This window comes from Solea senegalensis, linkage group LG3, assembly GCF_019176455.1.
Source record: "Solea senegalensis isolate Sse05_10M linkage group LG3, IFAPA_SoseM_1, whole genome shotgun sequence".
NCBI lineage: Eukaryota > Metazoa > Chordata > Actinopteri > Pleuronectiformes > Soleidae > Solea > Solea senegalensis.
Genome location: NC_058023.1, coordinates 15,789,491 through 15,815,813, shown reverse-complemented (window position 1 = coordinate 15,815,813; position 26,323 = coordinate 15,789,491). Strand labels below are relative to the sequence as shown.

Sequence of the window (26,323 nt, the reverse complement as noted above, 5' to 3'; positions counted from 1 at the left end):
ACATCAAGTACCTCAAACCCACATCCCCTGCTCTGCCTCGCGCTCTGCCTTGGCACAGGCCCAGGAAGCAGGCAGTTGACCTGGGTCATTGCAGGGTGTTTATGACCCACAGGGAGCAGCTGAGGGCCTCTGCTCTGTGAATATGTGCATCCTCGAGAATGCGGGCCCCGCTGTGCTGCTAATGGGCCCTATCCGTCCTCACCCTCTGCTCATCTCCCCCAACAGGAGGGCTGCTGCGTCTTTTGCTATCACATGTCTCGAGCTGTGATTTCCTCCAGAGCCCTGAATGTTTCCCCTCATCAGGAGGGATGTGAGGTTAAGAGGACAACCTCAAAAAAAAAGAAAAAGGATTGCAAATAGAAACAGAAGTTTGACTCCAGTTCACCTACATATTGCCATTACTCCAAAATTGGGAACACCACCATTAATCATGTTTATGCACCATGCAAATACATTGTGAGACTCAAATAATGTACTTCTCTGTTTATTAATTTATATTAATAAAATAAATCAAATATAGGTAGTTATATTTGTACATGATGAAGGTTGAAAACCACTATGAAGTGATTTTTCTCAGGAGCAAAACTGGATGAATGGATGGATGTACTTTATTGATTCCAAAACTAGGAATGATTGTGTTACAGCACATTAATAATTAATAATAATCTATTCTATGATATATGTAAATATTTGAATAATAGGTAAACATAACGACATACACCACAACAATATAGAGAGTTAAGCATTCAAATAAGAGCGCAAAGGAATCATCCAGTTTGAAAATTATGAATACATAGTGCAACTGTGCAGTTGTGAAGGAATGAAGGAATAGAATATTAGAATATAATTGAATAACCAATCAACAACAATTTAAATGTACATATACAAACGTTCCGCAAAAATGTTTCACAATAACTGACATTGTTGCCCATAGCATAGTCACACTGGTGAAATGCCATGTATTTGTTATATTAGCGTTTGTCTTTTTCTTTTCACACAAGAATCCCGGCTTCAGTAACAATTAAAAATGTCCCACTTCAACCACAGGTAACCTTTTCATACTGTCATGATTTAAATTATGACAGTGTGAACAATTACACATTCAGTTGTGTGAGGAGTTGAAAACAGAAGCGTAGAATTATGTGTACTTCACCCACAACCACACACAGATGTTTGTTGATATTCATATTGATCATTTGTAAACAATTGCGCTCTTTCTTATTTTTGTATTTCATTTTTATTTGATGAACCTCATTATGTGTCCCAATTTCTCAGGTTGCTGTGTGGGCCAACGATGGCGATGCAGTGTTCATCAGAGAATTCACTCTGATTCGACGAGACCACCTCCCCGAAGAGCCTCTCCATGAGAGCAGCCAAAGGCCAGAGGACCCGGTGAGTGCTTGATCCAAAAACCTTGACCTTACTGTAAACAAAGCTTACGCAATCTTATATCATTATGTTTTTTGATTCAAAACGTCACAAAGTGCAAAAGTCTGTTTCATTTCAAAAGACCTGTGTGCCCTTACAGTGTAATAGAAAACGATGGTTTCAGTTTTATGATTGAAATAGAGCCAAGATACTAAACTCATATAACTTTTTCAGGTTATACCTAGGATACTTAACAAGTTAACTAAAACAAATGAATAAAAAACCTTCTTGACTTTGCTTGTGTTTACGTTGGCTTTTTCCAAATATGAAAACTACCTCATTAGCAAACACTTACTACTCTGATTTCATGATTATAGAACTACAGACTCAAATGAATAGCTCTATGTACTGAATACATTTTGAAACAAAAATGACTTTGAATCGGGAATCAAACCAAAATCAACCATGTTACTCTAGTGGCTGATGATCGTGGGACAGTGGGAGTATAATCTGACTGTTGGCTTGCAGACTTTACACTCACAGAAACACACACGCACACATAAATGCTGCACGTTTGACGGTGGAGTAGGTTTTTGGCATCACATTAATCCCACTCTGTCATCCCCTTTGATGAGACGTGAGTCCAGGCTCTCTCACCCAGATGTTTTGTTCTAATTGGGTGAGAAAGAGGTTTTCAGGTGCTCACCGGTTTCATTACCACTCTGTGATAACGTTTGCTCACTGTACAATTTTTTTAGAGGAATCTGTGAAAATTGATCCAAGGTGCTTGAGCCTTAATGAGAATGCAGTTTGAGGTGAATTGTAATGGCACTGAAGGCGGTATGTGTCTCTAGTTCTTCACACATACTGTATATATGACCGCCTCCAAAAGGTGAATAATCATTCTCACATGTTTCACAGGCTTTTATGCTTGAGTAAATGCCCCTTTTTACTTTAATATACATTTTATTCAGCCAGTCTCTACAGCCTTTGAACACTGATCAAATACAGTGACATTGCTTTAGAAATAACATTAGGTTTTTCCCGACATCAGACTATAAAGCAGGATCAAACACCTTCTTTCAGAGATTGTTTTTTTCTTACTAAGTGGTATTCATGTTAACTTTGCCCTGACCTCAGTTTCATAATGTATTGTATATTTGAAAGTATTCAGGGTTTTTCTTTGCTTTTAACTTGCTTTTTATGACTCAATGGCAGAAAAAGAGACTGCGTGTGGTTGTAAGTTGCTCCAAGGCACCTGCAGTGCACATGTACTACTCGCATGTGTGGGTAAATATCTGGAGCCAACTTGTGTCCAGGGCCTGTGGTCATGATAATCTGTTCATGGAAAACCTAAACTTCTCTTGTAACTGTTGGAACTTTGGAGAGTGTGACATTCGCACACACACACACACACACGAGAGGTTTAAGAGCAATATCAATCTTGTTATGAGCACGAAAGTTTTCAGCCTATTCTTCAAATTGGCAAACCATTCCTTTCACCAAAATGCCTTGGCTTTGAAGAAGACCTCTTTATTTTCAGCTTTAAATTGTGCTCTGCTTCACAGGGCATCGCAGTGGTTAACACTGGTGCCCCACAGCAAAGTGGTCACCTTTTTTAAACAAGGCTTTTTACTGTTTAGTTGGCTTGTTCTCGCTGGGTTCTCACACTGTCCTAAACCATACAGATTGAGGTTAGGTTAACTAAAGACTCGATGATGGGTGTGAGTGGTTGTTGGTGCAATGATTCACTGGTAACCCAATAACTCTCAAAAGTAGTACAGATACACATAATAAATGAATAAATTGTTCATTCTGTTGATAAGTTATTTTAAAGTAAGCTGCAATTTCACATCTAAAGGCTGATGCCTTAACAAAGCAAGAGAGATGACTTCAGCGTAGAGCTGAACAATGAATATTTTTTTAATGTAAATTACAGCACCACACAGTGGTTGTAGTGGGTAGTACTGTTGTCTCATAGCAAGAAGGTCGGGATTCTTGACCTGCCCGACCACGTGCTTTGGTTTTCTCCGAGTTCCCTCGTTTCCTCACACAGTCCAAAAAACTCTCTAGATTGACCATATGTGTGAATGTGAGAATGAATGGTTGTTTGTTTCTGTGTATTGGCCCTGCGATGGACTGGTGACCTGTTCCGGCTGTGTGACCCCGCCTTTAGCCCTATGTCAGCTGGGATTGGCTCCAGCTCCCCACGACCCTTAAGACGAGGATAAAGCAGTAGACACTGAATTAACTGAATTATTGACTTTTTATAGTTGTGCTTGCAATGGGAAAGTCACACTTTAAATCTGTTATACAGTGAATATTGAAGTGGACCTTTCAGCCCTTTCATAAAAATAATTATTCACCTTTGACTCATATTTTAATGACATAACTTAAAACGGTCTCTTCCTAAATGTATGATGCTAACATGTCTTCCAATGAGCTGTGATTCCTTTCAGCAATCGGATGATTTCAGTCTCTGCACCCTTGTAGCCTTGTTGGATTTTGGTATGACGTTTAGCCTGATTTTAACCTAAGAAGAGCTAATGAGCAAGCAATCCATGATGTAGATCTCAGACTTATCATTTTCTCTTGTTTGGCTTCATTAGTATGTGCCATGATTGGTTTGTGGGCATCAACACTGACCTCCCCAGCACCCTTCATCCTATTTTCCAAGAGTGTCACAGGTGAATTGGTCTATCCGTAGGAAAGTGTTTTTCCTGGCAGCCTAAACACAAGCTCCTTCAATGGAATAAATCTGTCTAATACAGCTCAGTCTTTACATACCTTTCTAAATTCATCCATGTTTATTTTGTGATGGCAGGCATGCACCATCATGCTTCAAGAATGTCAGCATTTATAAACAATTATTAAGTACATTTATTGGATTGGGAAGTTCCTGAATCAAAATGTGAGGGGGGTCTGACGGTTGAAATGTTGTTTCTTTCCCCCCACTGTAACAAGACTGAATGAATAAGACTGTCTAGATAAACAGAAAAGCTGCTCATAAATCTACTTGTTGTTTGACCTTGAGATGAAATTTTTCCTCCGTGTTAGTTTGATCTTCCACAAAGAGAAAACTGTAACTCAGCAAAAACTTGCTAAGTCTGTCATAAAATAGTGGCAAATACTTTGCTATGGTTTGGTAAATGAGCAGATTTGATCGTAAATGTGACTTTTCTGCATTAACGTGTCCAAAAACGACAACACCTGTTTTTATACGAGTTGTGTACTTTGATTATCCCAGATGTTTTCAGCGATTTTTCAAACTAAGAAAAAATTATATATATATATATATATATATATATGTATATATATATATATATATATATATATATATATATATGTATATATGTATATATGTGTATATATATATATATATATGTGTATATATATATGTATATATATATACATACCCTGTTAGCCACTATTGCACCATGTGGTCATGAAACACAGTTGCACTATGAAATTATCCACAGTCTCAAACAAGATAATATTATATATGACATACCACATTTCCTTTTGGACACTTTATGTCCAACAGTTGCCAGTTGACATGGTAGAGATTTAGTTGGTAACTGATTTCCTCAGATAATTTATATGTTTAGAAATAGAGATGTTTTCGGAGGCTACATGTTGTCAGTGTTTTTTCTTGGAACCATGTTAAAATAGGCAAAAGTGGAATATTAAATCAACCAATTCAAGTTTTTCACACTTTACTCTGCCGTCAGTGGGATTCTCATTGATTATTGTAGCTTTAATGCAACAGTAGTGAGTCACATACAGTTTTATTTGTAAAAATGTTTTTACCTCAAGTCAAAAATAAGTGCGCACACATGCAATAGACACAGAAAATAGTTATTATAATTTGTTCTTCTGCTCTGCAATCCACTTTAAGCTGCACTCGAGGTCAAGCTGCACTGATCGCTGCTCTGGGTCATATTTTCTGTTAACCACACCAATAACAGTCAGCATATTATGGGTTGTGACAGTTAAGTGGTGGTAATGGCAGTCATTAGAGCCCCACTCTACAGTAAAGACCCGAGGCCTGCTCTGATGACATTTCCACTTTGCTTGTCTTTACACGTTTTGTGGAATTGTGGCTTTTGTTGTCTTGCACTGTTTTGTCTCGTCACCTTTTTTTCCTCCCACTGCTTTGTTTTGTTAGATGTTGGACATTTTTCTGATGTCTGTACTTCCCTGCTCCCTGCCTTTCTTACTTCATCACATGCTAAGTAATCCAGGCCTTAATGTCTTAACATGCTCAATTGCACCTCACACAGCAACCCCCACCCCCACCTCACACACTTGAAAACATCAAGGGTGACTGACCAAGTGTCAAGATGCTTCTGCCTTTAGCCAGGGTGTCACCATTTGTAATGATTGGGCTTGGGCAGGTGGGGCCAAGGTGGCACTTACTAACGGGGGCAGCAGCTCACAGAGAGAGGGTCCCATCGCTCAGCTGTACGCTGACATGGCAGCTGTGTTTTGCATGTTGCGCCAGGTGGAAAGGGCAATGGTCTTGTACAATTTGAACACTTCATTTATCTTCATTAAAAAGATGGGAATGTTAGTTTTGGCATGCAGAGAGGATGTGTCGTCTCAAGTTATGCTTTGCTATATGCTGTGCACCCTGGTGTTAATACCACTTCAAGTTAGAGTTTGAGCTTAAGCTTTTGACCACTTGCAGTGCAATTGAGCAAAGTTCTTGAAGAGTATTTCCCAGTCATTTGTGTATCTTTTTGTCAGTGCACATAGTTCACACTTTTCCCTATATTGAGTTTGACATACTTAGAAACATAAAGACATGCCAGCATATCGAGGAAGCAGACAATTGTTTGCAGAAAAACATGGATTGTGTTGCACAGCCAGCAAATACCGGTCATGCATATGTACCACATGGATTTCAAATTCTTCTAAACTGTGTAAACCTTTGTAAATACATCTTTATAAAGCAAAAAACACCACATGGCATTGGTAAACATTTTGTGAAATGTATTTTGTTGTTATGCTGGGAGTGAATCAGTTGCACTCTCATTTCTGTATGGAGAATATGCAGCTGGGCATAGAAGAGGATTGTCTTAGCTTAGCATATAAACTGGACAAAGTAAAGGCCAGGAAGTAGGACACAAGTAGCACTTAACTTAGCAGTTAGCCACTAGCGGCCATCTCCGTCAAAACTTGTTCCTTAGGAGTTAATGGTCTCAATTAGGGATGATAATGACTGATATCACAAATCTACTGAGCCCAATATCAGTCTGATCCACTTATTTTAGACCTTTCAAACTATGAAAACTATGAGGCTGTTAACAACACATTTGTGCTAGTCATTTCAAGCTATTTCACAGACATAATTTTCTAACTGTGTAACAAATATTTTTCTCCCATAAAGATGGAAAAATAAGCAGCACACAACATGCTCATACATTTTTGTGATACATTGGAGTAATAGTGATTGAGTTGGTTAGAAACCTCGGCTCTATGAGAATCTGCATGTGCTGAAGCTGGACTGGAAAACCTTGGGTCCAAGCTGCGAGTTAATAACTGCTTTTGTGACGCCAGCTAGCCATGCATACCAGTGTCTGTTTTTGCCTAGCCAGCAAATTCAGAGATTTCATGACTCTTATATTTGTTTGCAAGACAAACCTAGGACAATGGATTATTTTTTTTTTGCCCTGGAAATTATGTCTATTGTGCATTAAAAATAAGAAAAAGGAAAGGTCTGAACAGAGTAGCAGTGAATTTGGACACTTTTGCCTTCTTGACTTGTTCGCTTTGGCTAGCTGAGTGCTGTTTGGCACATGTAAGTGCACTTTCGGAGCACTGGCTCCAGTGCTCTTGTAGAAAGTGCTGAGTGCTGGTGAATGTGGTGTAAAGCCACGTGGCTTTGGACTGGGGCTCTATCTCTCGCCCCTGTGTTTGTTCCATCAACATATGTGTTCAGTAAAGCCTTGGCCCTCATAGTGCCACAGCAAATATCTTCCCCCACTTGATGTGGTCTCACACCAGTGCACTGTGGGTACTGGAGTGGTACTGCTGAGGTAATACCACCAGGGATAAGACCTCACACCACAACACCCACATAACAAATGTGGGTGTGTGTGTGTGAACGCACACAGCCAGCAGTGTGTCTGTTGCTGGCTACTGTTGCATCCACTCTCGCCTCTGCAGAGGAACTCTCATAGAGTCACTCCATATTTCTGTTTCTGTATCGGTATGCTCCCATGTCCATACCGTGCTGTGCAATATGGACAAGACAGTCTAGCTGCAGACCTGCACTGTCAGGACCCTTCGTTGCAGACCTGCACTGTGAGGTCTCCTGCACTGTCAGGACCGGAAGTTGATTCGAAGCCTTTCAAAATAAAAGCGACCATACCGGAAGCACGTATTTTTCGTTCCCAATGTTTCTTGGATCTTTATTTTATGTTTACAATGTCAATATGTTTATGTGTATCAATGTGTTTAATGAAAGAGATTTAAAAAAAAAACCTGTATATCTTTCCATATATATATATATATATATATATATATATATATAGATATATAGATATATAGATATATCTATATATAAAGAAAATACAAAACGTTATGACCACTTCTTGGGTTATTCTACAGATAATCAGTGCAAACTAGATGTACAGCTATTGTTATGATCCCCTATAAACATTATTAGCCTACTCAAAACATGCAATATATTAATTTAATATAATTCACAAAAAGGACAGCTGTTAGTTTAGTCTGCACTACAAATTCATATTGAAACAATACATCTCTGTAAATACACCTTAATGTGTGATGGCATAATGCATCTACACTCCAACCTATTGCTGACTGTTCTTTGCTTCTATACCATTATTTATCATTGAAAATGTAGCCCCCTGCACTGCTGGATCCATTTACATATTGATTTACTTGTTTTTTTTATATAGGCATATCTTATGTTTGTTTGCAATTATAACACCTCATAATTCATTTAATAATTGCTTAATATTGTTTGTGCTACGTTCTTACCTTGTGCTGTTGAACCACATGGAGGGTGTGAGGGTTGATGATTTTAAATGAACTTAGCTTTGTGTATTCAAAGTGAATTACTGAATACCTAGTTACATGACCCAGATAACCAATATCTTCTAAGCAGTTTTTTTAATGATTTTAATTATTAGTGTTTTAACAACAACAACAACAACTTTTTCCACAATATTTTTCTTTCTACTCTTTGTAATCAGAGTACGCCAAGTACCCTCGTCTGTCCATAATCTCTTCACAGAAGAGCCACATATCTTCAATCTGGTAAAAAAATAAATTTAATAGGCTCAAGAATTAATTCTCTCTCTTCCTCATTCGGATCCATTGTGTCAAACAGCTTTCACATTTCCTGCGCAGTCTCATCAGTTTGGGTGCTGTTCATGTTCAAATCTAAGGCATCTTCACTCTGGCTGCAAACAAGTGTTGATTCGCCTGCACCCATTCCGCTGCAGCGTTCAACTTTCGGCGTAGTGCCGGTAGTTAAGATCGAAATATGCATCTCTGCAGTGAGCACTATCATACGATAACAACGCTAAAAACTACCCAAAAGTCCAAAACCCGATTCTTTCAAATTAATATAACTTTACAGGACAATATATAGTGTGCAACATAACGTTCTAGTGAATAAATACTGTTTCTGTTTCTTCGTATGACGCAAAGTTGTTGTCACTTGACTGTTACCCACCTCGTCGTCTTCACACTTCACATGGGGAACGAAACATACGTGCTTCAAGTATGCTAGCTTTTATTTTGAATATATGCTTCCGGTATGGTCGCCTTTATTTTGAAAGGCTTCGAATCAACTTCCGGTCCTGACAGTGCAGGAGACCTCACAGTGCAGGTCTTCAACGAAGGGTCCTGACAGTGCAGGTCTGCAGCTAGACCCCTCTCAATATGGAAACCCATATGTTTGTGATTACTATCACATGTCGCCCTGCTCACGCACGGCATCCAACACTATGTCTTTGATTAATTCTCTCCTATCTCGTCTTCCTCCCCTCCACTCTTCCATCCTCGCCTTCTGCATTATCTGCTCCTCCTCCATGGCGTGTGAAGGCACGCACACATTTGGTGGGCTGATTGATTTTTTTTAATTGTTTACATTTCAGGTTGCACTCCCTCTTGCAGATGTTTATATTCTCGTCCACGTTCGGCGAGCATTTACACAGGCATGTAGAGACACAAACAGAGACAGACTTGTACTATAAAGATGTTTTGTTGCCAGAGAGTTTCATCCAGGAATTTTTTTGGAAGTCTCAGCTCTTGACTTTTGGCAATGCATGTGCTAATTACTTCCAAGTGGAGGCAATTGTTACTATTAGACCTCTTTTTTTTTCTAGTTCTGTGTGTGTTTCTGGTATTACTCATGTTGTGGGGACCTAAATCTGTTTACACAGTCACATTATGGGAACTTTTGTTCCTTTTCTGGATAAAAAGCATGTCCCATAATGTAAATTATTACCTTTTAAGGTGAAGATAGGTTGTATGTTTAGGATGAGGTTCAGGAATTAAATGTAAGTCAATGTGATGTACTAATCATGGAAACCAGACCGTGTGTCTGTGTGTGCATGGGCATGTGGGCAAGATCCCCGAAGGCCTTTGCCATGAATGTGGTTTCAGCCTGGTTGACTTTGTCACAGCCTTCAAAACAAGGACTGGTGTAGCCAAACAATAACATCTCAAAGTTCTCAACTTTGATAACAATCCTCCGCTCAAACCCTGGGACTCCAGTATTGCTTTAAATAGATTCAGAAGAGATGTTGTTTTGAAATGAAAATGTGACTATGAAAAGTTATTTCACCTCGTGGATCATGCCGTGAAATAAACAGACTAACTGCAGAGTGGCAGTTAATAATGTTATTAGCCGCACTAGCACTCCAATGTAAACTTCAGTATGAAGTGTTCATAGTGACCACTTGGCTCCTGTGGCTGTTCAGTTATAAAGCCAATCTCCAGTTCAATCCAACAGTGTTATCCTAAGTTACAACATAATTACCTGCTGCTGAAGGATCCATGCCACCCATACAGAGCTGAGTGTAGCTTGTGCAGTCAGTCAGGTGCAATGTTTAAATGGATCCCTGTCTTATGTGGGCTCTAATGGCTTTGTGGTGTGGCCAGGCATGTACACAACAGGAGTAGAAGAAATGTTCACATCTCTCATTTGTACTGTTTGGAAAGTTGCATTTTTCTCTCTGCAGTTGGCACCATACAGTATATCCGGTACAGATTAGTGGTTTTCTGGAAGGAGAGGGTGCCATTTAAGTTTTAGATGGCAATGAAACTATTGCTGTCATTGTTAGTAGTTTTCCATGAAAATGTATGGCAAATTTGACAGAATTTTTAAAGACTCTGTAAAAGACAATGTACATTTATTTGTTTCCATCAACTGCTGTAAAGTGAATATTAGGAACTAGTTCACAAAGGTAAGCAGTACGTGGTGCCAAAGTCTGTGTCACCACAGAAGGATAGCAAGGCACAACGAGATGTCATAAATAAAGAGTGTCAGTAGAGCTCCGAATGATATATATATGTATATATATATATATATGTATATATATATATATATATATATATATATATATATATATATATATATATGTATATATATAATTATGTATATGTATTTAGGTAGAGTCCTTTCCTGGCAAAGGGCTTTACCCTGGTTGTCTGACATCAGCAACTGGGACTATAGAGCTGTTGATATAGGATGGCATTGTAGATGAATGTTGTCGTCAACACATTGCTCTTCTCACCTGTTCTATCCACCATTTTCCAACAGCAAATTGCGGAAATTGTTGGTATATTCCAGTGGCCTAGAAGGTCTGTTTCCATTGCCAGGGTTCCCACAGCTTCATTGACGTCAAAGTCAAGGAATTTCCAAGGACTTTACAGGAGCAATTCCCTCAAATTCAAGGTCAGAATATGCTGACACAGTTTAAGATGAGAGGGCAACTTGTAAGAGCCGGGTCTCCCACGGTTTACACTTTTATGGATTTGCAGCATGCTCTGCATCTGGCACAGCGATGGTCTTTGGGATCTTAGGCAAGCCAGTCTTCCTTCTTCGTCTTCTTTTTATTTAATGCGATATTTCAAGATGATTTAGAATTTACTGTGTTTCTATTGAGGTGTTTGTTGATGATAACTACAGTCAAATCCCTGGTGTGCTTATGTTGTGTTCTCTTACCTTCTTTGGAAATATTGGAGTGCATAATGGACGCCATATGTACTGAAGATGCTAAAGATGACATCTCTTTGAATTTGTTTCAATTAACCAATTATGTGATGTAAAGCTTAGCAATAGAGTAAGTGTGTCATCTGTTGCCAAACAGTTTGCTGGCTTCAGCTTCTCAAACAAAGTAAAAATGAAATATCTGTGGACTGTGGGTCGGACTAAATAAGCAATTCGGAATACAGTGTACATTTTTCCCCAACCTTTGATGATTCATAGACCATAAAATTAATCAGTGGAGTTAAGAAAATAATCGGTGTATGAATCATAATGAAAACCACAATGGCTCTCAGAGGACACTGACAAACCAGATCTGAATTATTATGTGAATCTGCACCAAACTGTACAAACTCATAGATCCTTGCACTGTAAACATGTCTGATTTTTATGTCAAGGTCAATATTGTCAATTATTTCCAGAGATTTCCAAGAATTTATCCTTTTAATCAGATTCATTGGCTCACTTTTTTGTATAATGCTGCTGACAAACAAGCAAAAACATGGATAAAAACATTACATTCTTGGTGGAGGGAGTGATCGTGACTTGCAGGCTAAATAATTGAGTGGTGCATTGTGACAATAAGAACCAAATATTTTAGTTGAACAATCCTGCATAGTGTGCATCCTGAAAATATGTGTTTGAGAAAACAGATAACCACATATTCATAAATAAGGTTTTTACCCAAGTATTGACGCATTTGCTGTGTCTTCACTGCATCTGCAGCATAAATGAGGGCAGAATTCAGAATTATTATATCTACAACATGGTTTTTGTGGTCCTATCAGCAGTGGTCTGCATTCTCATAGTCACCCTTGGGGGGCATTTTCTATTTTGCAATATCATCGGCAAGTTGTGGAGAAAAGCAAAAGCTGTAATTCATACTCTTCAGAGCATTAAGCAGCGGGGCTTGTCTGTCTGTAAGCTACTCACTCTTGGGGGATTTTCAGGTTTAAAGGTTCTTATGGGCCGGCATTATTCTCAGCACCTTGGGTTGTGCGGGAATATTTTAGAAGAAAGCCTTGGTTGTGCTCGGTTGCATGCTGAGAACCCATCACTGCAGTCTGGTGTAAGTAATGTGAGCGTAAACATGAGGAAAATCAAAACCATGAAGTGCATGTGTGCAGACCTACAGCAGGGCCACAAACACACACACACACACACATGCAGACTCACACCCTCCTGTACATATTCACAGAAGGTCTGTACTCTCTGGGAGCCATGGGAGAGAATGTAATCTGTTCACAAACCACAAAATTGAAAAATGACCCTGACACTCTTCCAAGCTGAAACGTGAACAGCGCTTGCAACACAAGAAGGCATACTTATGAACGCTTTACACAACACAGAGGTAAGCCTTTGACTTCAAATTAGCTTCATTTACAGACCTCCTTAGGTTGTGAGTGAAGATTTATTTGAATCTCTTTGACTCCATTAAATACTTATGCTGACTGTATGTAGACACTTTAAACTTTCTGAGGGTCACAAAGCGGTGCTGACTGTTACACGTGTCTGTTTTTTTCACTTCTCATCAGCACATACAAATGACATTAGGAACAATTCCAAGTTTTCTGTAATTTCAATATTGTTTTGCATATTTCTGCTTTTATTGGACAGTAATAATTGATGTGGGACATGGAAAGACAACAAAAATGCAAATTTAAATCTGGCTTTGAGAACATAAACATTTCTGTACATTAGGGATGGCACGATACCCCTTTTTCTTGTCTGATACCAATATCACAAACTCTGCCAATAACGATTTAGTCATTTTAGACTTTTTAAATTATGACGTTAACACATTTTGTGCTTGCCATTTTCAAGCTATTTCAAGCCAACGACATGACTTGGCTAAAATGCTGTTGCTGAAATTTATTTAAAATCTTACAGTCTGCGCATAGTGAAGCATGCGATATTTAGGAGTCTTGGAGTATATCAGATTTTACATTTTTATCATCCCGATAACCGATCCAGTGATTTTGACCAGTATGGAACTTTTCTGTAGCTCAATCCAGTAATCCAGTAATTTTGTCAGGATTATTACCTTATTACAATATTAATACACATGTATAAGTATATTTTAGTAATATACATTTGAAAAGAAATGTGCATATTATTATTAAGTCAAACATTCTCCCAATACAATACTGTCCAAGCAATATTTTCTGAGCTGCTGGACGACTGAATTTCACCACCAGCATTAATAAAGTATGTCTTATCTTATCTTACATATATAAACATGTCAATTACATTAAGTGCGACACAAGTATTTTTTAATCGAGATTTAGAATAAAGGAAAGTGTACACTTTGTAAATATACAGCTTAAAGATTAAATAAGTTTTACTCAAGTTGTTGACGCTGCCACTTGAACTTTTATATTATAGATAATAAAACCTCTGTGAGAATAATACTGCTCACCAACAAATTATATTTATAAAAGCACAAACCTCTCAACAAAAAACTTTCATGAGTCCTGAGAAACAACCTGTGTGCAGTTTTATATCCCCATAGATCTCGTATGTCAGGCTATAGCCTTAAAACATATTCAAATATTATTTCTAAGCCATATCACACAGCCTTACAGAGATATTGGTTTGATTCATATCATATCATTCCACAGATCATACATGCTTCTCTCTTAATGTAGAACAAGTTGTGTGCAGCCATTGCTCAATGTTCTTGTGTACAGATGCATCAGGTTTACAAAAATACTCTCAGAACTGATCATGAACATGGCCCTGCTGTCTGATGCGGGCACGAGTGCAGGAAACCAAGCAACCCTCGCAGTTCACTACTCAGTTCAACATGGTATCAATTCTAATGATGCTTCCCAGATGCATACACCAGACACTGAACTTGTTAAGCAGAACAAAAGTATTAGTCAAACCCGACTTACATTAGCAAACATCAGGATTTAGGTCTCCATATGTGTTTTGATGAACTAAAACCCTTCATCTTGATTTTGACCATTGTTTTGCTTATGCCAGAGCCCGACCTATAGGTGTGACTGAAAGTATTATGTTTTTGGGTTATTTATACGTACCTGTCCTTACCATTATCATTGTGATATCACTAAACGGAATGAAATGCCGACCAAAAAGGGGGAAAACAGAAAAGAAGTAATGGATGATTAAGTTAAGAAATATTTGTATTAGTGATGCAAAATCACTGCTGTAAAACAAAACAAATAACTAAATATCAGCTTCATGCTTTTTTGGGCCTTTTGAAAACATCTCAGAAATGCCATTGTAGAATATTTTCATATTTAGCACAAACATTCACTTGGACCTAAAGGTAAACTAGATTAGATTAAATTATCCTGAATTAGTTTGGATTGGGTTCTATTAGACAGAATTAGCTTAGATTTGTTTTATTGGACTGGATCAGATTACATTACTCTAAATTCATTCCTTACACCAGCAAAAGGTCAGAGGTGACAAATACACAATTAAAGTAAGATTACAAAGTAGATAATATTTTGGTGGTCAAACGTCACGGTCACAGTGGCCACATAAACCCCTCTGCCTTGTGACTGCATCATTTTAAGAACCCCGCAAGAGATTATGTCAGGGGTGTCAAACTCAAATGACCTGGGGGCCAATGAGCATCTAGTCTGGTCAAGGGGCAGACCCACTATTTAGTAGTGAGTGTGCAATATATGATATTCATTATAATATCAGACAGAATTGCAGTAAAAGTGGTTGTTTTGTTATAAAATGATGTATACATCACAATAAAAACACATTTATGAGAAATAAATAGAAAACTTGGGGGTAACTATAATTAAAACAGCTTAAATATATGTAATTTAATGTTGAGTGTAATACATTTAATAAAGCAATGATTACAGCCAAATGTCTTATTACTATTATAACAATAATATTTCTAGCAAATACATATAGTCTTATATTCTGTCTATGTTCCATCACCTCAGTGGCAGATGTGCCTCAGCACAGTGGTGGGCGGGCCGCATGTAATCGATTGGAGGGCCACCAGTTTGACACCCCTGGATTATGTTATGCATAAATGTTCACTTGGACTCACGGATTTGCTGTGTAGTTTTGGGCGGTCAAAGGTTAAAGTCACAAAACGTGCTTTTGACCACTTGAAATTGAATTTAACTCAACATGTGTAATGTTATATGAGTTTGTGGACTGAAACTGTTGGTCAGTGGAAGCTTCCAACCTTTTTTGCAGTAAATGTAATTGTATCCTTTTTAAACATCATATTCACTTGGAACAGAAATCATGTGAAATCTATTCCGAGGTCAGGAACAGAAAGGTACCTGATCCATTTATAAGTGCTCTATTGGAGCAGCATTTGGTGCTCTGGGTTCTGCATGGTCCCACAACATGCGTGCAAATGTCTGAATACCGACCCGACTCCCAGTGAAAGGTGACCCAGTGGACTATTGAAGCTTCCAGATTTATGAGCCTATAGCGAATGATGAAGGTCCCGTGATGAAAACATTGTCTGGGGGCCATGGGCGGGGGGCCAGGGTGTTAGGTGACTTAAGACAACTATTCATGCTGGTGTTCCTTTGTCCCCCTGATGAAATGTCTGCATTGTGTTGTTGTACAGTGTGTCTGTGAAGGGAGTCTGTCTGTGATTTATGGTATTAATCATCACATCACTGCAGAGCCAAATATGAATATCTGTGGTAAGAATATAAACCCATCAATCATGTGATCACTGAAGAAATAATTAATATGGTGCAGGAAGAAAGCAAGAGCTCATCAATGAAAAAAACATTGGAACTGATTTTAGTTTAGTTTTTTTCTCCAAAGGAAGAGCAACATCTTTTTCAGCATATTCGACTTCAGTGATATAAAACTCAATTTTATTTCCTCAAAGTTAAGAATGTGCCGTTCACTGTTGGGTTATGATTTGTGGCGCCTTGGGTTTTTACAGGTTTAACCACAGGCAAATGAGCAGCATCAGTTTTTCTGAATGACCTCACTGGGTTAATGATAGGGGGTGAAGTGGAGCAGAGGAGCTTCTCCTCAACTCCATCCCTCACTGGGATGCCATAGATGATAGAGTGATGGGAGGAGAGGGAGGAGGAGGAGGACGAGGCAGAGGCTTTAAAAGCCTGGTGCTGTTTCCCCCAATTGCATGGCGGCACAATGCAAAAGACACCAATTAGAGGGAGGCGTAGCGTGAAGCCCAACTAGATGAGCTCAGCCTGCGGCTCCTGTCTGGCTCTCTCTCTGACACACACACACACACACACACACACACACACACACACTGTGGCTGATTTACTTTTCAGATTAGGTTCATTTGTCCTTACTTAATGTCTGTGTTTGCGAGACTTTGACGTCGATGCTCCTGAAAGAGAAAAGTGTTGCTCCTGTTATACCTGCTAGTGATTTAAAATGATATGATATACAGCCACGTCCTCTCTATCTTTGGATGGGAGCGAGGATTTATTCATAACACCCTCTTATTTTATGTCTGATGCCATAATCTATGGGTTTGTTTCAAACTATGTGGACATTATAAAAAAAAACCCCAGCTGAGACCACCCCACACACACGCTCGCCGTAGATCTTATATGACCTGTGCTTGTACTGTAACAGTATGTGTCAAAGAGCTGGGAGCTGGAGTAGATGTTTGAACCTGCGAGGAAATGTACACTGCTCTCTTGTGTCCAGCAAGTCATGAATAAACATTTTACTGATTCCTGTACAATGTGTTTCAAAGCGGTACTATTTACATATAGATACATATTTTAGCTGGTCCGATGTGTGTGGCCCCTCCCTCGGTCAGACAATCCTTTCCTCTTCCTCGCTTCTTCCGACAGTGGTTTTCTTTGGTTCTGTTTCACCCGATGAGCGTGAAAAAAATAAAAAAGCACTATCACTGCCTTGACCTTATAGCCAGCAGCTGTCTTGGGCGTAGGTGTGTAGTGCCGTGAAGCATTTCAAGGAATTCAGGTCTGTGGAGACAGTCCCCAATCTCCCCGCAACAAGGCTTTTAAACATCACAATAACTCCAAAGCTGTTAAATTAGGGTAAAAAGTGAAAGTCCGCCAGTGACAGGACATGGGTAGTCTCTCACTTACTGAAACTTAAAGACCTCATGTGTGGCTAAGACATAAGAGGTTGTTCTATTTTTTTTTGAGGTTTCTGATATTGCTACTGTGCTTTTAACATTGACAGAAGCTGTTGGATCGACTGGAAAGTACATGTGGTTGGTTCTATGAAGGCCTTACTAAATGAAGACTAAGGGACAGGGCAGCCGACTGAACTGGAAATAACAATTGTGCTATGTAGAGGCAAAACATGGGAGGGATTCAACCTTACGAGTATTTGGCAGTGAGGCAGTGATTATAATAATATCCAGTTTTTCTAAAGGGTGTTTGGCTATATGTGAAGTATGACTGTCTATTCTGAATGGAACTGATGTACTTGTCATTGTTTGCATAGCTGTTGACTGACCCATATTTATTTGATCTTGTTTTATTGTCTGTCTGACTGCTGAGTCTGTGGAGTAGACATGGTTTTGATGGTTGCCTGTCGTGGCCCAGGAAATGTCATGCACATGTTTTTTGTGACACAACTGACACCTGCTGCTATAATTATGGCTCTTTTGTTAAAATAAAGGACAGTGAATTTGGAATAAGTTGATACATTTGACTCCGTTTTCCTCAGTTTTATGGTTAACAGTTTGATGAAGGTGTTTATCTTACTGGAAATGGACTGGAAATTTGTGGAAAGCGTTGTATTTTATTACAGTTTTTCTAAAAATGTCAAACTTGTAATTACATTTGACAAAGGAATTGATATCCATTTTAGAGAATGAAGCCAAAACAAGGCTCCACAGCAGACTGGATGTTAAAAACGCGAACACACCACCTTTGTTTGTTCTGGGAAAACAAGGCTTGCATTGATAGTCAGTTAAGTATTGACGTGTTTGTGTGTTTTGTTCAGCAGTTAAGGTTGAATTTTGCTTCATTATGCTTGGATCTTAAAATGATATCAGTGGTAGATTGTCATCAGCTCTGTAGCGTACCTCTCTCCCCCAGTTGTGGTCAGCTGGGAATCTCTGATTTGGATGGCATGTAGTTTAGTCTCTCAGACACAAGATGCTGCTCTTGAGCTGTAGGCTGCAAAAATAAAGTCTCCAGGTGTTTGTAGGTGATTTTAAAGCCCATGAGGGTAAAAAAGATGCATCTTGTTGAACACAGTCATAGCACATCTTAATATAGATAACAAATGTTGAGCTTTAACTCATTTGTAAAATGTTTCAATGAAAAGGTAGACCTTTTGAATACTTTCCTAAACTCCTCTCCCTTTAATTCATATATTTCTTAGTTATTTTATTGGTTGATTATTATTTATTATCATTGTTATGATTATGATTATTATTGTTGTTATTATTTGTTCAAATATAAAGGTGTGATTTTTGTGTGTGCTTTGTTCACAGCAATGTACCCTGTTAAAGGTCTCCTTTTTTTATTTTCAAATGATGGACAATATTTGGGAATGTATTAATTTATGGGCTGTTATGACTATTGATTTTTGAATACTGTTTGGGTGATGTTCGGGAAAAATAACGGGATTTTTAAAACCTCTCCTCCTTTCCTCTCCTGCTGTCCTTTCAGAGCTGCTGTGTAACAGTGCAAACACCTCCTTGCTGGTAGGGAGTTCACTACAGTAGCATGTTTAGACAGCTGTAAGACCAAAAGCTCCAGGGAAAACAGGGTAGAGGGCTTTTTTATGTGTGACCACGTCGGGATGGGGGTTGCATTGATCCTTTGCAGCTCTCTTCCTGTGCAGTCACTCTGCAGCCACGCATCCAGATCTTTCCTCTCCCTCTCCATCACCAAAAAAGCAACTCGACACTCGGACATGTGAGGTTTCCTTCCACAGTCGTGCGCTCCATGATTTTTGTTTGGTAAACTGTGAAAGAGAAACATGATGTAATTTCCACATGTCAAAAGCACTATGAAGGAACATAGCCCAAAGCATGAGTTTTGCAACATAAACTGGCTTTTTCTTTTTTCAAAGTGGTACAAGGATTGATGGTGTACATGGCAAGGGAGCTTTCACACACGCACGCAACACAACAGTTCCTCATCTCTGTTTATTAGTCTTTTCTTTCTACTGATTTTTTCTTTTCTAATGATGATGTTCTCAAGTGTCCACCAACTAAATTTATAGTTTTTACTGATTTATTTGAAGCAGAAAAATTGCAGAGCTTGTAGTAACACACAATAAATCATTTACCAAAAATAGATGCCTATTCATTTAGTAATCGATTGATAATCGATTAGTTCATGCAGACCTAGTGGTCTTTTGTTTTTTCATAGAGTGGAGAGCATTCTGTCATGATTTATGAAATGAAACGCCAATATGCTAAATCTGACGACATTTTCACGACCACTAATGATTGTGATTATGAAATGATTGTGTGATTTTCTTTTTCATTATAATTAATCATTATAACATGTTCAAACCCCAGGACATCATTTCAGCAGTGTTTAGGCAAATAAAAACAAAACATTGTATTACTGTAATTTACTGAATTTGCGTAACATCAAAAGTTGCTCAACATTAGAGAAGTTATTACTGGAGAATGACGAATGTTGTAAAACTTACATTCTTTTTCAGCTGGAGGTTTTTGTGCCCAGTCATGGAAAAACCAGGAGCAAGTAGGCAGAGGGGCATTTTGAGTTATTTACAGATTCTGAAAGTGTGATTTCTAAGCTTTCCAACAATGTCTACTTATGTCTAATAATATTTGAGGAAGTTGTGGCCATTTGAATATAGGCACTCGTCAAATTGGTTTAAAGTGGCCTCAAAGATTTACACCTTCTGGGAGCCAAGAGACAGAATCATCACATTTACGTGGTCCAATCCTCTTCCTGGTCTAACTATCAGTGACCACTGATATCTGTTAGCCCACAGAACAGAAACTGTTGTAGTAGTTTGAACAATGATTATCAATAACTGGGACCCTGAGGGTTCTATGAAGAGGGGGGTTCAAAGAGAAAAATAAAATGAAATATGAACATAAATGGCATAAAAATGAAAAACAAGTAAGGTAATATACTTAAGAGTTAGAAGTTAGTTAGTTAGTTCTTCTGCAATGCGTTTTTCCTTGTCCTTCTTCAACATGAACATATGCAGCTTCTCGATGCAGCAGTAAGAGTGAGGATCCTCCGCAGCAGAGGCCGCATATTAAGCAGCCATGTGTTTTTTCTGTGACGCACAGCTGATTGGCTGAAAAAACAACAAAAGCGCTGTAATGTGGTATTTGATGAATTAGCAGCAATGTAAGTTGAGGAGAAACTAAAAACAGTGAGTGTCAGTCAGGGCAGACTTGCATTGATCCAATTCCAATATTAAGTTTGATCGATCAGCTTACCCCTAATTTTTGGACACTGATAATCTCAGTGTCTCAGCCTTAAAAAGTAATAGACTGACACACACATTGTTGTTGAAGTGGCTCTCACAAGTTGGCCTCCCATCTTCGGCTGTGTCAGCACATTCGGTCCTTGAATTTGAGGAAATTGGTTTTGGAAAGTCCTGGAAAAGTCTGTGGATTTTTTGTCAACCAAGGTGTGGGAAAAAGAAAAGGCTGCAAAGTGATGGCCCTGTATTTATTGTCTTCAGACGTTACGTTGTTATTGCCTGTGAATCCATGTGAACGCACCGCTGTTCGTGAACAAGCATTGCACGTTCCTGTGCTCTGGACGCCTGGCTTCAGAGGGAAGTCTGAAGAAAGGGGCTTGTACTTAGGGTAAATTTAGCCTGCTCGAACAGTTTTTCCAGGATCTCCAACTCTATCTTTAATGCCGGGATCAGACAAGACAAATTCAGGCCAGTTTTCAATAGTTTTGGTCGTGACTGACAAATTTCCAGTGTCGGACCAGATTATGAACGTCAGAAACGATGAACGGACATGGAGTTTAACATAATTGAAGGACAGAGATTTGGCGCCTGGGACGCTCCATGAAGTCGAGCATATTATAATTTTTTCTACTTTTCTTTCTTGTCTGACATCTCCTATGACATGCTCCTGGACATTGACCAATAGGATAACAGAGTGCTGTGACACAGCATAACAGACAGACATAAACATGGCAAAGAGGGAGAGGGATGCTGCATACTGTCCTCATCGTGACACCCAGGAATGAGTTCACAATCTTTTTTTTTTTCTTTTTTGTGTCTGAGCAAGTCCGTGAGTAGCCAGGATTGAAAACTCTCCCGCCTTCCCGATAACCTATGAAGTCGCTCAGTGTCATAAACGATGATTGATCGGGTTATACTTATCAGTTCCCTAATCCACGGCAATAATATGTGCTACTGTGATTGATAATCTGACATGGTGGCCATTGTGAAAGACAAAAATACCATGTGGTCTGATCCTGGCACGAGTAAAAGTTACATCATGTTGATTTAAATGCCAACTAATGCCAAATCATCAGTACATCCAAAGTGGTGATGTCAGCCATTTTCTTTTGTGGACATACTTGTGCATATTATTTGAAGCTTCCTCTCTTGACATTTTTTCCACATACGCTTTAAAGCTCCTCTTCAATGTCAGGCAAAGGTCCGAAGGGAATTTAGAACAGAACAATGGGCTTTTTTTTTTAAAGTCATGTTTATCTTTCATGAAGAACCACAATATCCAGTATGTCCCCTGGACTGCCATTTCCTTGTTGGCCTACCAGTGACTGCTCTGTATTCAGGCCAGTGATTTTGGAAAAGTGGGGCAGGCACATGCATGAGAGCTCTCTTTTTTTCCATATGGATTTGTGATCTGCTCAATAGCTCAAGACAAGCCGAACTGCAATGCTATCCGCTAAATTTCACTCACAAGAGATGGAAAAGACAAAAGCGGGATTGATGGAATTACAGTGTGAAAACAAAGTGGATTAAATAGACGCGTGTTGGCTGAACTCTGTCAGTCTAAGTCATTTGGTATTTGTCTTTTGTTACGTCATTGTCTTTTCTTTTCGTCTTGTGTCAATAAAAACTCTTTTGCTGAGTGGCTGCACTCTCTGTTGTTTCTCAGCTGATTACAGAAGCATATGGGTGAGGAATGCTTGATAGCGCAGGCTGCACCGTGGCAGCCCGACCGACTCTGCTCCCTCTCTCTGAACATGGGTGATGCAGGACAAAGTGCATTTAACGTGTTGAAGGCTGACTGCCTGACAGAGCTGTCATCACTCGCAGCACCGTGGCAAGCGCCACACTGAGAGGGATATATTACGTAAGAGCTTATGTCATGTATTCTATATTGAATCAAACGAGAGCCATTAAGATTTTGATCTTTTTTGGCGCCACTTTTACAGCCAAAATCAAGGCCAAATCCAAAGGGTGTGTCTCACATAGTGTGTGGATGTGTAACGCACATGCTTCTATGGACATGGACATTAACAAAAGCCATTATTTTGCTTTTCTTTTACATTTATTTTCAAATCCTCCTCCCACCTGCTTGGGATTATTTCAAGAAATAATTTCACATTTAAGCAAATATTTACTCTATTTTGAATAATAATGATGATAATATTTTGCGTATTGCATTTCTGTTTGAAGGCAGTGATCAGAAAAATTGGAATAGTTTGATGAGGGAATTCAGTATTTCATTTTTGAGCAATAGTAAAAGTCAACAACAAAGAATGAATAATTGCTCGAGAAGTATTTAACTGTAGATTTAATCACGTGCGTGTAAAGGATTCAGTGAATATGTGTGTTTGTCAAAGGGGATTGGAACAATGTGCTGGAGGTGTCATCTATTTTTCCTTGAATCACTTCCATATTTGTAGGTCAGATACAGGTCATAACAAGGAACTGAAGTATGCACACCCCTTTGCTCTCCTTGTTATTGCATCATTATTTAACCTTTGAAAAAGTCAGATTTCAGAGGATGCTCCAAGGGTTAAAGCCTCCTTTGACCACCTTTATCATATTACTATCACCTTCTCTGATCGTCTCGGAGCCAAAAACAACACATTTTCAGCAATGAAAAACACATGGCGCTGATGTGACTCAATTTTGGAGTTAAAAACTGAAACCTTAGCTGTGCACCGCACATATGGGGGATCAGCCACTTCTTTTTCTAGTTTGAAAAGTTTCGGCTCGCTTTGAGCATAAATTGTCCACACACACATCATGCTTAATAAGCTGCTGAGACAAACCAGATGCCATTTTAATTGTAGTTGCTGCTTGGTGTGTGTGTGTGTTGGAAGATGCTGTCCAACTGTTGTGTCTCGTTTTTGCAATTACGAACAAGGTTAACAAGAGAGCCTGTTTCATGTCTGCAGTTCAAGAAGATCTGCTTCACAGCTCTGACCATAGTTTGTTTCACCTCTCAAGTCACGAGTCCTTGTCTCCTTACGTGAGTTTGTTTTAGGTATTTGCAATGTTTTCCAAGTTTATGAGTTATTTCATTAATGTTTGGCTCTAATTACTTCCATTCCTCCCAGCAAGTGGTCTTTCATAAGCTGCTGGGGATCCTGTCACGATCGCAGATGTCATATTTACAGTTATACAGTAATCCTGATGGAGGCTGTTGCAGCCAAAAATATTTGGTTTCATCATGTTGATTACAGTAAATGACTGAATTATTAATATTTTTCCATCATAACTCAACATTCCCCAGACTGCCCCAGGAACAAGAAGTCCTGGGTTTGTGTTCATCAAGAATAAAAGATCCTAATGACCACCGAGTGAATTAAGGAGAGGATTGAGCTATCGAACTTCTCAATGAAGGAGGGATTTGGCTAATTGCTGTCACAGAGGCAGAAATATTCAGTCAGTGCTGCCAATTTTAACAAGTTGTAGTCAAACTTAGATTATCCCTGATTCCAAAATCTAGCCATACATAAGAAAGCAGGAAGAAATATTACATAATGTTATCTATCCTTTTCATTAGCCAAAAATAAACAAAAAAACCTTCCCACAAAGTGGTGAATCAGCATGCATGTATCTTTCAGAGTAATTTATTTTGAAATGAACGAGGAAACCAAAACAAATTAGTCACTCAGACAGGAAGGAGTTTAGGGGAAAAAGGGGGTTGACAAGGGCCAGGATGCGTGTCAGTTGTGAACAGCTCCAGATGGAGCAGTGATGTCTTCTGTTCAGTTTCACGGGACAAGATGGAGAGGAGGTACAGTATATGATGCAGTCACTGCCACCCAAAAACTCCTGCGTCCTTGAATAATTGAGTACTGGTGTCCTATATGGTCACTTGTATGTCCTTATACATAGGCTTGATTATTTTCGTTATTGATTCTGTTGACTAAACTAAAATGTCAGAAAATGTTGATTTGTGTTAACCAAACTCAAATAATAATAGTTTTTTCAAGAAACAAAATGAATAATTTTTAATGATTTATTTGTTATATGGAAAAATTAGAGAATTAGTCCAGAATATAAAAAAACAACCAAAACTGAAAAGAAAAAATCAGTATGTAAACTGTTATAAAAAACTATGATATCCAGATGATATGGGAATATGGTCTCTATCTTGGAGCACAGGTGATCAGTCAAGCCTGATGCTGGCTACAAGTCCATAAATAAGGCAAGGTCCTCAGTGTCTGCTCAGATCTGAATGCGGGTCCCACGCTCCCTGTTTCCTTCCAGCCCACCTTGGCGAGTTCACACAGCTAATTTATGCCCATCCCCACCTGTCATAGCCTTTTTAAAACGCCACAGTGGCCATGGCTGGGTTAAAGAGAGAGGCATGTGTGTGTGTGTGTGTGTGTGTGGGTGTTGGGGGTGTTGGTGTCACGGGACCTTGATGGAGTTAGCCTGTGCGCTCAGCAGTATCCTGCTAAAACGTATGAGCTTTCCTGGATGTGCTAATGGGAAAAGCCCGGCGCTGAGAGTGAATGAACGCAGTCTCAGGAAGCAATAAATGTCACTGTTGATTCTTATTTACCCGCCCCATTCATCCTCTGTTCTGTGGGTTGCATGTGGCGTTTAAAAGGCTTTCATTGGTGGAATCAAATTGTGGTTGCTGGCATATTTAGATTGCCACTAAAAGGAATACTGTATTAGTTTGTATCCAAATGACAGTTTAGCTCACCTTTTTTTTCATTCATTTCTGAAATAAATGCACTACAAACACAACACTAGATGTTTTGTGTCTGTGCATGCTGACCTTGATATGCGCCTGCTGTCCTGGGAAACAAATCATTTGTTTTCATTCATGCTGAACAAAGTTCTGGGGCCAACATCCAGGCAGAACAAATGTCTTCCTCCACAGAACTGTTCGGGGAGTTACAATCACAAGGTCTACTGGAGTCCATGCCAGCAGAGATGGGTCTGTTAAGAGACCAAGCTGGCGTTTGTCTTTCCCCCGAGCACATTTTTTATGTTTTTATGTTCTTATGTCCCACCCCAGCCATGATACAGTATCCTCGGAAGGTGTGTTTATTGCTCTGTAAATCTGTCATCTTCAGATTACCACCAAATACTCAAACCAAAATTTGCTATTCCTCACAGAACTCGATAATCCATGTGACCAACCCCTGTATCGGAATAAAAATTAATAATTGCAATCATGACTTGTGGGGTTGTGTGTAAAATAAGAGATGAAAAGAAGGACATTTTAATAATTTCTGATGAAAGACAAAATGTAGGAAAAAAAAGTACATACCTTATACAGTTCACCCCCCATCTGGCTCAAATTGACTTTAGCTGATTGTCCGGGAATTACATCTTTATTTTAATCTTCTGGTT

At 39.0% G+C, this 26,323-nt stretch overlaps 1 protein-coding gene across 2 annotated transcripts in view; it reads left to right on the top strand.

Annotated features, from left to right (window-relative positions):
• The window catches only part of LOC122767107 (ADAMTS-like protein 1), a 103,157-nt gene that overhangs the window by 35,828 nt on the left and 41,006 nt on the right, over positions 1-26,323 (top strand). For both annotated transcript variants that reach the window (XM_044022464.1, XM_044022463.1), the window contains exon 2: positions 1,276-1,392. In XM_044022464.1, coding sequence (XP_043878399.1) covers positions 1,276-1,392 — 117 coding nt within the window. The remainder of the gene's footprint in view (positions 1-1,275; positions 1,393-26,323) is intronic.